General features: G+C 43.5%; 1 protein-coding gene and 1 long non-coding RNA gene across 2 annotated transcripts in view; one reads left to right on the plus strand and one right to left on the minus strand.

The window, feature by feature from the left end:
* Positions 1-6,909, plus strand: part of LOC122200419 — a 35,350-nt gene extending 28,441 nt beyond the window's left edge. The window contains exons 2-3 of the long non-coding RNA XR_006193807.1: positions 801-1,048; positions 6,553-6,909. This is a non-coding gene — a long non-coding RNA (uncharacterized LOC122200419). The remainder of the gene's footprint in view (positions 1-800; positions 1,049-6,552) is intronic.
* Positions 6,910-11,134: 4,225 nt separating this feature from the next.
* Positions 11,135-12,718, minus strand: LOC122200172 (olfactory receptor 1440-like). The gene has a single exon (XM_042905648.1). It carries the CDS (start codon positions 12,716-12,718, stop codon positions 11,771-11,773), a length of 948 nt encoding a protein of 315 aa, XP_042761582.1. The 3' UTR covers positions 11,135-11,770.
* Between the last annotated feature and the right edge of the window lie 2,322 nt (positions 12,719-15,040).

Consider the following 15,040-nt stretch of genomic DNA (forward strand, 5'->3'; position numbering starts at 1 on the left):
TCTTAGGACCTTTAATTTCCATGGTTCATTTCCTTTTTCATTATTACCAAATCTCTACAGAATACCTGCCACAGACCTTCCCAAGAATGTCACCTTTGGTCCTACACACTTTCCATCTTTGTTCTCTGTTGTTTTTTTAAAAAGCTTTATTGGAGGGGCATTTTGGTGGTTTAGTAGGTTAAGCATCCAGCTTTGGCTCAGGTCATGATCTTGCAGTTCATGAATTCCAGCCCCGCATCAGGATCTGTGCTTACAGCTCAAAGCCTGGAGCCTACTTCAGATTTTGTGTCTCCCTTTCTCTCTGCCCCACCCCCACTCACTCACGTGCTCACTCTCTGTCTCTCAAAAATAAATGAACATTAAAAATTTTTTTTAAATAAAAAGGTTTATTGGAAATTCTGAAGATTTCATTAAAATGGAATCATGTCATATGTGGTCCTTTGTGACTTGCTCTTTCACTTAGCATGATGTTTTCAAGGTTCATCCATGTTGTAGCATGTATCAGTAGTCCATTCTTTTTTATTGTTGGAGAAATGAATAAAGTACTGTGGCAAAGATGGCCAAAGGGACTAAAACAAGCTCTGGTCTTTAGCTTAGAGACCCCTCTCCTGAGTCCTTCTTGCTCTGTTTGCCGAGCGCATGAAAACCCACCACAGATATGGAAGCTGACAACTATAAATTACCCTTTCCACTTGCATTTGGCCCTCAGATCTTTGGAGAAACAGTCTCCTCTGAGCCCCACCAATGTTAAATAAGTCTATCCACCAATATCTCTGAATGCTGCTTGGTTTTTCCACCAGCGTTCCAGCCTGGTTCCATAACATATTTGGTTACCTGACTGGGAAACCCAACTGGGCTGGACCATTGTTGACACCGGTTTGGAAGAATGGCGAGGCAGTGACAGAGTGAGGAATCTCAAAGGAGAAGGCATGCCCTGCCTGAATTTCAGCAGTCTCCTATTCGTCGCCTCAGGTTAGCCCTGCTGCATCGTTCATGCTGGACTCAAAGAGACCTGGTAGGTGAAGACCTGGACCTGACATCAGAACTGGTAAGACTGGGGCCCCAAAGAAGTCAGGCCTACCCAAAAGGGTGTAAGAGGGACCTGATCACTCCCCAGAGAGCTTAGTGGTCTTACAGGTAGAAAATTTTGCAGGAGGGAATGTAATAGCCTCTCGTGTGTGTGTGTGTATGTGAACGTGCGGCTAGGATAGTCTTGCCAGTCTAGTTTGAGTTTGTGGCTCCACGGATGGGCGCCCTGAAGGTCCCCGAAAGTCTACAGAGTCTGAGTGGGCTCTCCTGTCTCACAATGAAAGGCATATGGTCCAGGGCATCATCGGATTAGACTCCAATTGCAAGTCACAAAGCTGAGTCTGCTACGGCCAAGCTTCATCTAAAGTTTCCCTCGGGAATGTGACCAATGGAGTATCTGATTGGTCCTCTCATCTGAGGGGATACCCTCCCTTTGTCTGTCTCCATGACACCAAACACGAGAAAAGAATTAATAATGGGATCAAAACAGAGTAAGCCTACGATTTTAGAGGTCATGCTCAAATATTTAAAAAATGGATTTTCAGGTGATTACCGGATGAAAATGACACCCAGGAAGTTAAGGACCTTTTATGAACTAGAATGGCCCATATTCAATGTAGGATGGCCCCCGAAAGGGACATTAGATGCTCAAATAGTGCAGCGGGTTTGGCTGATATTCACTGGGAACCCAGGTCACCCTGGTCAATTTTGATACATTGATTCCTGGCTTGGAATTGCCCAAAATCCTCAGCCTTGGGTGCAATTCATCCATAGCAAGAAGAGTCAGGCAAAGATTTTAGCTACCTTATCTGGAGACTCACCCAGGGAGCCAAAGAAGCAACCCACCACTTCCCTAGTGTTTGCAGGAGACCCGGAGGAAGATCCCATCTTTCCGCCACCTTATGACTCACCAGGCTCCCTCCCCCCTACCCCTGAGCTTGAAACTCCTCCTCATCTGTCTCTCCTTTGGCCCTGGACGTGCTGCCCATCTCTCTTCCACTCCCAGACCTGGAGAACCCTCCCCCATCAGGGCTAGAAGCCAGACTGCACCCCAGATCCAGACCTAATGCTCTCCAAATGCCTGTAAGGGAGATGAGAGAGCCTGAAAGGCAGAATAAGGACAGAACGGTCCAGCCCAGCCATTCCATGATGTATTATCAACCTTTCTCTACAACTGACCTCCTCAATTGGAAACACAACACTCCATCATACTCTGAAAAGCCACAAGCAATGGTCGACTTGATAGAGTCCCTCTTCCAGACCCATCGACCGACTTGGGAAGATTGTCAACAGTTACTCTGTACTCTGTTTAATACAGAAGAAAGAAGAAGAATGAGAGAAACATGACAGTATCTAGATCACGCACCTCCGGGGATCAATAACCCTGCTGTCTGGGCTCTAACTGCCACACCTGAAGAATGTCCAACATGGGATTTCACCACAGAAGAGGGACAAGCCCACATCTGATGATACCAGGAAGCCCTCCTTCAGGGAACCCGAGCTGGACTCAAAAAGCCCATGAACATGACTAAAATATTATCAGTCACACAGCAGCCTGGGGAGTCTCCCAGAGACTACTATGAAAGGCTATGTGAAGCATACCATGTATACATCCCGTTTGACCCCGAGGCACCAGAAAGTCAACAAATGGTAAATACCTCCTTTGTGGCACAGGCTGCCCCAGATATCAGAAGAAAACTGCAGAAGTTGGAGGGCTTTGCTGGGATGAATGTCACTCAGCTGATAGAGGTCGCCAATAAAGTTTTCATGAACAGAGAAGTCGCAGCCAAAAGAGAAGTGGAGAGAAGCAGAGAAAAGACTAAAAAAGAAAGCCACCCTTCTCACAACAGCACTAAAAGAAACAGACACTGTAAAGATGGAAAGACCCCAGCCACCAAAAGGGGGGAAGCCCAGAGCCCCCTTAGCAAAGGACCAATGTGCATACTGCAAAGAGAAGGGACACTGGAAGAATGAATGTCCGAATTGGAAGGGGCCCTCAAAACCCAGCTGATATCAGGAGGAACCTCGAGGTGAGAACCTCATTGGTCTGGCTGGGATAGAATCGGACAGAGGGGGACCAGGCTATTTCTTTCTTGGCCCCCATGAGCCCACGGTCGAAATGAAAGTAGGGGGCTGAACAATAACTTTCATGGTTGAGACTGGGGCTGAACACTCGGTTGTTACTTCCCTGGTAGCCCCTTTCAGCCAAAAGACGGCAACCACACTTGGGGCTACTGGGACATAGGCGATACAACAGCCCTTCTGTCAAGCTCGACAATGTGAACTTGGGGGTCACAAGGTCCGACATGAGTTCCTCTACTTACCTGACTGCCTGATTCCCCTCCTGGGCCAAGATCTGCTCTCCAAACTTGGGGCCCAAATAACTTTTGAACCCACTGGACACACTAGCTTCCAATTAAACCCAAGGCAAAAGGAAACCCTGGTCTTGGCAATTACCCTGCCAAGGGAAGAAGAATGGAGACTATTCTGCACCCAGGCCCAACCCTGTAGCCCCTCAGAATTCATGCTTACATTCCCCTCTGAATGGGCTGAAGATAACTCACCTGGACTAGCTTGGAGTTAGGCCCCCATCATTGTTGACCTGCTCCCTGGAACCCAACCTCAGAGACAAAGACAGTACCCCCTTCCACTCAAGGCTAGAATGGGTATACAAGAGCACCTGACCAAGCTCAGAGAAGCAGGTATTCTAATCAAGTGCCAATTGGCTTGGAATACCCCGCTCTTGCCAGTCAAGAAGCCAGGAGGAGGATACCGACCAGTACAGTATTTGAAGGTCATTAACAAAGTGACTATTTTCTTACACCCAGTGGTTCCAAACCTGTATACCCTTCTCAGACAAATTCCAGGGTCAGTCAGATGGCTTACATGCCTCAACGTAAAGGATGCTTTCTTCTGCCTCCACCTGGCTCCTCAAAGTCAACCATCTTTTGCCTTTGAATGGACTAAGCCCGTTACAGGGTGCCAGATGCAGATTACCTGGACACGACTTCCCCAAGGTTTCAAGAACTCACCCACTCTTTTTGGGGAAGCACTAGCTGCAGACCTCACCGACTTTCCGAGGGAAACCACAGGGTGTGTCCTTCTCCAATATGTAGATGACTCCTCCTTGCCAGCGACACCCAAGAAGACTGTATGAAAGGTACCAATGCCCTCCTGCAGCTTCTGTCCTACTCGGGGTACCAGTCCTCTTGGAAAAAGGCATAGATTTGTCAGCAGCAGATCCGATACTTAGGCTTCCTCCTCACAAAAGGAAAAAGAGAACTAGGACCGGAAAGGAAGAAGGTTATCACCACACTACCACATCCCCAAGCAAAATGAGGCTTACATGAATTTTTAGGGGCCACAGGGTTCTGTCACATTTGGATTCCCAGATTCTCAGCCATAGCAAGGCCCCTCTATGACCTGTTGGGAGGGCCAGACTGGGAGCCCCTCGCATGGACTGAGGAGGCAAGGGCCACTTTCACAGAAATGAAGTCGGCTCCGGGATGAGCCTCAGCCTTGGGTTTGCCTGATATAGAAAGGCCCTTTAACCTCTTAATACATGAAAAAGAAAAGAGCCCTTGGAGTGCTCACTCAGAGCATGGGGCCTTGGCAACAGCCAGTAGCCTACCTGTCAAAAAAACTTGATCCTGTGGCTGCAGGATGGCCACCATGCCTCAGAGCACTGGCAGCTACAGTCATGCTCATCAAGGAGGCAGACAAACTCACAATGGTACAAACACTTAATGTTAAGGTCCCACACGCGGTCACATCCCTCATGAGCACCCAATGATATTGTTTCCTCTCCAATTCTCGGCTGACACAGTACCAAGACCTTCTCTATGAAAACCCAAGGGTCACTCTTGAAACAGTAAGAACAGTAAACCTGGCCACCTTCCTTCCCACGGAGAAGGGAGAACCCAACCATGACTGTTCCAGAGTAGTGGATGAAGTCTATGCCAGCCGCCTGGACCTCCAAGACCAGGCTAAAACAAGCGCGGAGATCATCTGTTCAGCGACAGGAGCAGCTATTTACAAGAGGGCAGCTGAAGAGCAGGATATGTGGTAACCACAACTACCAAAGTTCTGGAAGCCAAGGCCTTGCCGAAAAGATGGTTGGCACTACGAGCTGAACTGTATGCCTTAACCCGAGCCCTCATCCTTAGCAAAGGTAAACAAGTTAACATCTATACTGATTCTCGGTATGCCTTCACTACTGTGCATGTACACGGGGCCATCTATAAAGCAAGAGGCCTCCTTACTGCTGCAGGGAAAACTATCCAAAACAAGGAAGAAATACTAAAGCTTCTTGAGGCCATATGGCTGCCAGACAAGGTGGCTATCCTACACTGTAAGGGACATCAGAAAGATGACCCCATAACTTAAGGAAATCATCTGGCCAAAAAAACAGCCAGAGCAGCCACCTGTGGTGACCCAGGCGAAGCTCCTGCCTACACTATGACTCTTGCGCCCCAGAAGGAAGTCTCCCCACCCCTGTACACAAATGAGGAAAGAAGTTGGGCCTCAACAGAAAGGGGCACACTAAGCAAAGAAGGATGGTGGGTCATGCCAAATGGACACATCTTTGTCCCGTCATCTATGGGAAAATACCTAGTGAAGGAATATCACCAACTCACTCACCTAGGGAAAACTGCGCTAGAGGCCCTCCGCAAAAAGAACTACTATATCAGCCAGCAGCTGGCGTTATGCCAAGTTGTCGGTGAACAATGTGTAACGTGTGCCAAAAACAATGCTCAGTCTGCCCCACGGCCCCCACTTGGCACACAAAGGATAGGGACCACCCCTTTAGAAGACTTAGAGGTGGACTTTACCGACATACAACCAAATAAAGGGTTAAGGTACCTTCTTGTAGTAATCTGCACATATTTGGGATAGGTCGAAGCATTCCTGACCAGAACGGAATGAAGTAATGAGGTGGCCAAAGCTCTTCTACAGGAGATTGTGCCTCGGTTTGGTCTACCCTTAACCACACACAGTGATAACGGACATGCATTTGTGTCAGACATTACACAGACCCTGACAAAGTCCCTCAACATTCCCTGGAAACTGCACGCTGCTTACCGACCCCAGAGCTCAGGGAAAGTAGAGCGGATGAATCGCACCCTCAAGGAAACCCTGGCTAAGTTCCACCACGAGACTAATCTCCCATGGCCAGATTTACTACCGCTGGCCCTCCTGCGTGCCTGATGTATGCCTGGGGCACTAGAACTCTCCCCTTTCTAGTTATTATATGGGTGATCCCTCCCCCCACCCCATGTTTAGGAAAACTCCCAGGAGATCTACACCAGATTAGAGACAAGGAAATAAGAGAACAGCCCCAGACCTTGGGGGCAGTCCTAAGCAAGTTACAGAGATACATCAGAGAGAGGGCCCCAATTACTTTAGGGACACCCATTCACCCCTTTCTGCCAGGAGACTCTGTGTGGATCAAAGATTGGAAGAGGGAACCTCTTAAACCACAGTGAACTGGGCTTCATACTGTTATTCTAACAACTCCTACAGCCCTTAAAGTTTCCCGTATCACCCCATGGGTCCATCATTCCAGAGTTAAGAAGGCCAAATCAGAAGAACCTACAACCTGGCGAAGTGATCCAGATCCAGCCAACCCACTTAAACTGACCCTCAAAAGGGACACTGGCCCCTGAGACCTCCAGCCTTGCTCCAGCCACACCCCAGAAGCTGGCTGGCCTGCACATGGCAGATGCTTAAGGAATTAATGCGTGAACCAAGCCCAGGGGTTTGGATGCAACTCTGCCAGCCCTTGCCCCTTACTGATGTCATAGCCCTGATCTTACTTCTTACTGTTGGGCTGATAGAGACTGCACCAACGAGCTGGACATGGGACAAAAGATGCATGCTGGGTCTCACATGCCTCTTCTAGATGAGAGGATTATTAAGTATTGCCTGCATATTATGATAACCTCTCTCACCCTCACAACTGCTGCTTACCTGCTTTTCTCCCAGGATTGTTATATTACAAAAAGGGGGTCAAGGGCATTCAGCACCTTCACCTCCCTCCACAAAGATTGCTACAAGGGAAAAATACCCACTGTCTGTCAGTCACCTGGTGCCCCAAGGACTAAGTATTGGACCATAGAGATAACCCAAAATGTCAGGAACCCATGTCACAACAAGGCCTCCAGAAAAGGAAGTGAGCTTGCTACACTTACCTTCCTCAATGGGGGATCTTGGACGGGGAAGGAATGCAAGATAGCACTCTTCAAAAAGTTATAAAGGATACCCAGGATAGGGTAATATAAGCCATAAAGGCAACCACTCCCCTGGCAGCCTACCAGGGTTTGAAACTTTCAGCCCTTAATCAGATGCTTACCAATTCCCCACTCCAGCATTGGGCCAAAACTACTCTACAAGTCTTCCATAAAACAGATAATCACACCCAAACCTGCTGGATGTGCTTGCCCTTCAGTTGGAGGGCTTACTTAGCCACTCCCATCCTCCCTTTGACCTGAGAAGCTCCTGAAAATCTCAAAACCAACACTTCTGTCTTAATTGGACCCTTGGCCACTGGGGTCTGTCTCACAAATGCCAACAATCTAATCTGTACAGTCCCTGAAGGTATGAACGGTACCTCTCTATGCAGAAGAAATAGAACCTTAAAGAGGAATGAAACCCTGTGTTCAACCCCTGGGGTGTTCTATCTGTGTTCTAATTCGGCCTACCGATGCTTAGAGGCCAACTGGATTCAGATATGTTATTCCATTTTCCTAACCCCAGAGATATCCGTATACACTGAAGATCAGTTCCTAACAGCCTTTAGCCCCAAATCCCAGGCTAAACAGGCAATCCTGCTGCTTGTTCTGATAGGAGCAGGAATTGCAACAGGAATAGGAACCGGATTAGGGGGCATAGGTTCATCCATAGGACTAAACAATAGACTATCTCAAGAGCTACATGAAGACATGGAACGAGTGGCAGATTCTCTGGTAACCTTACAAAGCCAAATAAACTATCTGGCGGCAGTGACCCTCCAAAATAGGCAAGCCCTCGACCTCCTCACTTCAGAAAAAGGAGGGACTTGCATCTTTCTGGGGAGAGAAATGTTGCTGTTTTGTAAACCAGTCAGGAATAGTTACAACTAAGGTTAAAGAACTCAAGGAAAGAATTCAATGTAGACAACAGGAAAGTATCAGTCAATGGAATGGATGGGATCTCATGGATTGGGCATCCTGGCTTCCTGCCCTGGTGGGGCCCCTCCTCTCCATAATTTTACTTGTATCCATCGGCCCCTGAGTGCCATGGTATGTTTTATTGAAAACACTGTTGCTCGTCAAACTACTGCATGTATCTTACCCTTCTGAGAGTACCAACCTGTAAAACTAAAAGGTGATGCCTACTGAAAGTTTTTTTTTTAAAGGAATCAAAGGGGGGAATGTTGGAGAAATGAATAAAGTACACCCAAGATGGCCAATGGGACTAAAACAAGCTCTGATCTCTAGCTTAGAGACCCCTCTTCTGGGTTCTTCTTGCTCCGTTTGCCGCGCACACGAAAACCCGCCACAGATATGGAAGCTGACAACTATAAATTCCCCTTCCCACTTGCATTCAGCGCTCAGATCTTTGGAGAAACGGTCTCCTTTGAGCCCACTGATGTTAAATAAATCTCCGATCCACTAAGATCTCTGAGTGCCGCTTGGTTTTTCCACCAGCATTCCAGCCTGGTTCCGTAACGTTATAGCTATTATTCCACCACATGGATCTACCAAACCTCTTCCCTTTGCTTTTTTTTGGAGATTATAATTGATATGTAACATCGTATTAATTTCAGATGTATAATACCATGGTTTGATGTTCATATATCATTGTGAAATGATCACCATAATTAAGTCTAGTTCACATCCATCTTAATTTTTTTCTTGAGATGAGAATTTTTAAGATCTACTCTGTTAGCAACTTTCAAATATACAATACAGTATCATTAACTAGAGTCACCATGCTGTTCATTACACCTGCATGATTTATTTGATAAATGGAAGTTCATTTTGGTAAGCTTCACCCATTTTGCCCATATTACACCCTACTCCCTCTGGAAACCAGCAATCTGTTCTCTGTATCTATAAGTTTGGGTTTTGTTTGTTTGTTTGTTTGTTTGTTTGTTTTAGATTTGACATACAAGTGAGATCATATAATGTTTGTCTTTCTCTGACTTATTTCACTTAGCATAATGCCTTCAAGGTCCATCCATGTTGTGGCAAATGGTAAGTCCTCCTCCATTTGATTCTCTTGTTATCAGTGCTCTGAGTGGCCAGGTTTGAGACCTGTTCTCAGTATAGTTCCTTTGAGGAGTGAGTATCTTCTTTCCGGGGGAGATTTAATCTGTTTCACCATGGCTGTTCTTAATTGTCTTATCCTCTTTCCTCATAATTCCAATGTCTGAAGATTTTTAGGTCTGCTTATATGGACAATTTCCCCCCTACTGGTTCTCAGTTATGGGGTCTTGACTCTGTATATAGGGTTGTGCTTTTATTTGCTATAACTGTTTTTTGGTGTTTTTGAACATAACCTGTGGAAATTCTCACTAATTCACACTGAGGGGAGACTCCTCTGGGCTTTATGTACAGGTTTCTGTCTGAATCACCTGGAGAATGCCCTGAGTTTGGTCTTCTAGCCTCACCACCCACACAGTCTATGTAGCAGAAGCTCAGGGTCTCCAGCGTTCAGTAAGACTCTCCAAGAAGAAAGCCATTTTTGGCACTTTTTTATTTCCCTGGGTTCCTGGTTTCACTTCATTTGGGGGCTTAGCTTGTTCTTCCTCCTTTTCATTAAGCTAAGAGGAAATTCACTTAAAATGTTATTTTATTTCAAATCCAACATTTTAGTTGTTTTGATAGGGAAAAACCTATTATATGATGGCCGACAGGACTGATAAGGGAATTTCAGTCCCTACCTGAAGACTTCCCTTCCGGGTTCTTCTTCCCACCCTGCTTGCTTCAGGCACCAAATTACTAATAATGAGGAATGCGTAAGTAACAGACTATAAGTTGTCCCCTCTGTTGATGTTCTGGACTCAGACCTGTGGAGAATGATCTCTGAACCCATCGGTATAAAATAAATCTGACTTCCACGATCTCCAAGTGCCACTTGGTTCTTCTGCCGGGTGATCCAGACCAGTTTCTGTAACAGTTTCAGTTAGGAGAATCATTTGGGTATAATTCACCACATTGCCAGATGAATAAATCCTCAGTAAACTTCATTTTGCTGGTCTTCAAAAGATATTTTAAGTTTTCCTTCTTCCTGAACATATCAGTCCATCTATTTTATATTTGTATTGAGACAGTGGCCATTCCTGACATCTTTTATTGGTGTGATGTGGCCATGTCATCTTGGCTTTCACCCACAAGGTCTTGTTCCTTTGGACTTTGAGATTTGTGTTACCCAATTTTCTTTAAACAGTTCTTTAGGAAAATTATTTGAGCCTGGGTTTAAGAATCTCTCTTAAGAATCTTAAATGAGGATTTGCATTTGCTTCTGATTGAGGGTACTTGAGGGTACTACCAACCTGGGATTACTTTAAAATAAATTCTCAGCTAAAGATTTCTTGAACCGCCCAGGTAGGGGGAATTCAGACCACAAGCTTCTATTACAGCAGGTGGTTACAAATTCTTAGTTTACTTTTCCCCATACCGAGCATGAAACCTGAGAGAGTCAAGATTTCCTTTCTGTGAGACACGGTTTTTTTCTCTTAATTTCCTCTCATACTGAAGTACAGTGATTGGACCCTCATGTGTATGTCTGGGTCTCCTCTCTAACTCCCAGGCAACCCCAGGCTTGGTCTCTCTTTCCCCAAGCCTCACATGCCTGTCAAAATACAGATCCTGTCGGAGTTCAGCAGATTCCCCCAGCATGAAAGCCACCTTCTGAGCTGTCTTTACTCTCATGATTCCTGATTTTACTTTATATTTGGTTCTGAAGGTTTCATCTTTTCTTGGCTGCTCAGAAATATATTTTTAAAAACAGTTTCTTAAAAAAAAATGGTCTTGTTACAGCTTTGCAGTGATGGGTACATTTATGCTATCCAGTCTGCCATAATAATAGATAATAACTTGGACTCCATTTTAGAGTCCAAATGACCATGTCTTTCCTTTGTAGTTTAGCTTTCCCAGATCAGGGCAGTACCATGGAAATCTCCTGTTCATTCACTTGCAAACTACTGATGCTGAGTTCTAGAAATAAAAACCCAGAAAACAAACTCTAGACCAAACTCTCTATAGCAGATCTCCCTGCACAGAATTAGGTCACAGTCTAAAGTAATGTTTCTTTCCATAGCTCCACCTTATTTAACTGGAATTTTCTCAGACACCTAGAGGGTTTGGAGTCTGGGATGAAGTGGTCATGATGCTGCTTGTGATGTTGTGTATGAGAAAGACCACCAGTCTTGTGGTTAGCCCTAATCACTCCAGCCTGCAGGCAGAAGTTCTGAAAGAATATGTAAGGGCTAAACACCAAGGAACTGAAGGCTTATATTAATATAACAGTTAATATAGTTAACTTGTGATGTTATTATCGCTATACAAGAGAAGAGCCAACTGTCAAGATGCAAAGAAGCCACAGGATTTGCATCCCAGTGAACCAGTCCTGGATTTAGATGGGTTGACTCACTTGCAATCCTGCCAGAGCATCAGTAGGATTGAATAAAGTTAAATGCATTTCTCTGCATAGTTTAGAAACTTCCAGTCACCAGGACCACTAGCCTGCCAGACCTTTAACTATGACAATGGGAAAAAGCTCTCTTCTTACACCTCTTAAAGGCGTCTTTGATTTCCTTGTTCCTCAGACTGTAAATCAAAGGATTCAACATGGGGATCACCACTGTATAGAAGACTGATGCCATCTTGTCATAGTCCAGAGAATTATCAGTGCTGGGGTGCATATAGACAAAGAGTCCTGATCCAAAAAAACAGATCACTGCTGTCAGGTGAGAAGTACAGGTATTGAAGGCCTTGGACCTGCCTTCAGCAGAGCTTGTCTTCAGGATGGCAGCAATGATATAACCATAAGATATCATGATGACTGAGACAGATATTACACCAAAAATCACTGCTATCACAAACTTCATGACTTTTAGGAAAGAGGTTTCAGAGAAGGATAGGACTAATAATTGAGGCAGGTCACAGAAGAAGTGGTTGATAACATTGGGCCCACAAAAATTGAGCTGAAGTAAAGCACACAATTGGATCAGTGAACCAAAGAGAGCAGTTATACAGGCTCCAACCATCATCTGCACACACAGGGTGGGTGACATGATGGCGGTGTAGAGTAGAGGATTACAAATGGCAGCATATCGGTCATAAGCCATGGCGGCCAGGAGACAGCACTCAGTCAGACCCAGGCTACAGAAGAAGAAGTACTGCATGGTGCATCCCAGAAAGGAGATGGATTTAGGCTCCTGGAAGAAGTCTGAGAGCATTTTCGGGGTTGTGGAGGTAACATAGCAGAAATCCAAGAAAGATAAGTTACTGAGGAAGAAGTACATGGGTGTATGTAGGTGAGAGTCCATCCTAATCAGGATGATGAGGCCCAGTTTCCAAGCCACTGTCAAGAGGTAAGAACCCAAGAATACTACAAAGAGAGCGATCTTGATCTTGGGAAAATCTGAGAATCCCAAAAGGATGAATCTGATGACTATTGTACTGTTCCTTCCTCCAGCCATTGTCTTGAAGTTTCTTCAATCTGCAGAAGGATCCCTGGGTTAATGATAGACTATCTTAATATTATGCAACATGCTTGTTTTAAATATGTTTTCATGATTTAAACAAAAAGTTATCCATAGTAAACATTTTCTAACATAAAAAATTATTTTAAAAACCATTGGAGATTCCATCTCCCAACTACTTTTGATAGTTTGCAATACATTCTTGCAAATATTTTAACACACAGAGACACAGACACACAGACACACAGACACACACACACACACACACACACACACAAATTGTTGCCAAATTGTTATCTAAAATTGGTACCAATTTACACAAGTATCAAGATTTTATGACAATATCCCTGGCCATTCTATTGTCAACATTACCCATAATGTTTTTTTTTAACTTTAGTCCTCAATAATCTTAGATGAAAAAATTATTTCATTGTGTTTAATTTTGCATAAACTTTACTGATTTGCTCATATACATTTTTTGCTTATTTGTCTAGTTCGTTGTTCATTATTGATTTGTAGGAGCTCTTTATATACCAAGGATAATAACACTTTTGCCCTCATTTTTGTTGTTAATTATTTTCCAAGTTTATTATTATGAACACTGTTTATGTTGTATTTTGCTATACATATTTCTTTTATTTCTAGGTAGTCAATTTTCTGTGATATACAGGGTTCCTGCCTTTGGTCTTATACTGAAAAAGATTTCTTTGCACAATCCAAAAATTTTTTCTTATATTCTCTTTTTGTTCTTTTGTATTTATATTTACATTTAAATTTTCTAGATGATTTTAGTGCATATGTGAGGTACAAATCTGAGATTATTTTAGTTTTGTCTTCCCAAACTGATTGCCACTTGTCTCAACATAATTAAATGATTTCTCCACAGATTAAAGTTGCGTCCATGATGACATTTTTTTATAGATTCCCTATTCTGCTCAATTTTTTAAAGTTTATTTATTTATTTTGAGAGTGGGGAGGGGCAGAGAGAGAGGAAGAGAGAGAATCCTTAGCAGGCTTCATGCTGTCAGTGCAGAGCCCAACTTGGGGCTCCAACTCATGAACCGTGAGATCATGACCCGAGCCAAAATCAGGAGTCAGACACTTAACCAACTGAGCCAGCCACCCAGGTGCCCACTGCTCAATTTTTAACCTGTCAGTCTGTGTGCCATCTGTCCAGTCCTGTACACTTTCTAATTACCTATAATCATAAATCATATTTTATTAACAAGTTATATAATTGTAGAGTAAATAATAATTATATAATACATTGATAACGAGTAAGAAAAAGTTCTCTCATTTTTTTCACTCTGAGATTGTTTTTATGGTTCTCATATTTATGCCTTCAGAAGATCTTTATAATGAATTCATCATATAAATAAAATAGTACTTTTATTGCATTTCATTATTACATTAATTTGGAGAAAAATAAAAGTTGTCTATTTGCTGAATTAAGTTATATAAGAGATAACACTAAACATTCTTATAAATAGTATAATGTTAAGACTATCAAACTTGACAGAAGCACCTGGATCTAGTAACAGACATGTTGGATTCCAAGCTCTGTCCCTTTATTACTATACTTTCTCTGTGTTGTCAGTTTCCTTATCTGTACAATTGATCATTATTGACATTCTCTTTGTATCACAGGGACTCTATAATGCTTGAGGAAGCAGTAATAATGGCAGAAAAACACAAAGAAAAGTGATCCATTATTCTAGAACACTATTAATCTGATTTTAAATACCCAAAGAAGAGGAATATTTAACTACCTGGAAGGGAAAACTGTCCGGACTACATATTATCTATCAGTGTCCCTGATGACGCCACAAGATCCAGACTATGTTGCCACAAACCTATGATCTGAATCATAGGTTTATATGCTTAGAACACCTTCAATAGAAAGATTCCATCAGCTAAGTTCATAATGAATTTATATTTCAAGAAACTTAGAAAAGGTTTCTTTGGAAACACTAGTTGTTGTGGTATTTCTTTTTCTTTTTTTAAAAAAAAAGGATTTATTTATTTATTTATTTATTTATTTATTTATTTAGAGTGAGAGTAAGAGCGATCATGAGCGGGGGAAGGGCAGGGTGGGGATAGAGGATCTGAAGTGGGCTCTGTGCAGACAGCAGAGAGCTCAGTGTGGGACTTGAACTCATGAACCATGAGATCATGACCTGAGCTGAAGGCAGATGCTTAACTGACTGAGCCACCCAAGCACGCCTGTTGTGGTATTTCTATGGTATATTTTGTCATGTCTGTTTTGAAGGTACAGTGACCTAGCAATCCTGAAAATGTAAAGTTATTTTTGAAATTATA

This window comes from Panthera leo, chromosome D1 (genome assembly GCF_018350215.1).
Source record: "Panthera leo isolate Ple1 chromosome D1, P.leo_Ple1_pat1.1, whole genome shotgun sequence".
Classification (NCBI taxonomy): Eukaryota; Metazoa; Chordata; class Mammalia; order Carnivora; family Felidae; genus Panthera; species Panthera leo.

Excerpts from the sequence above, each read along its gene's own strand:
- LOC122200172 (XM_042905648.1), bottom strand. The coding sequence starts at position 12,718 with ATGGCTGGAGGAAGGAACAGTACAATAGTCATCAGATTCATCCTTTTG.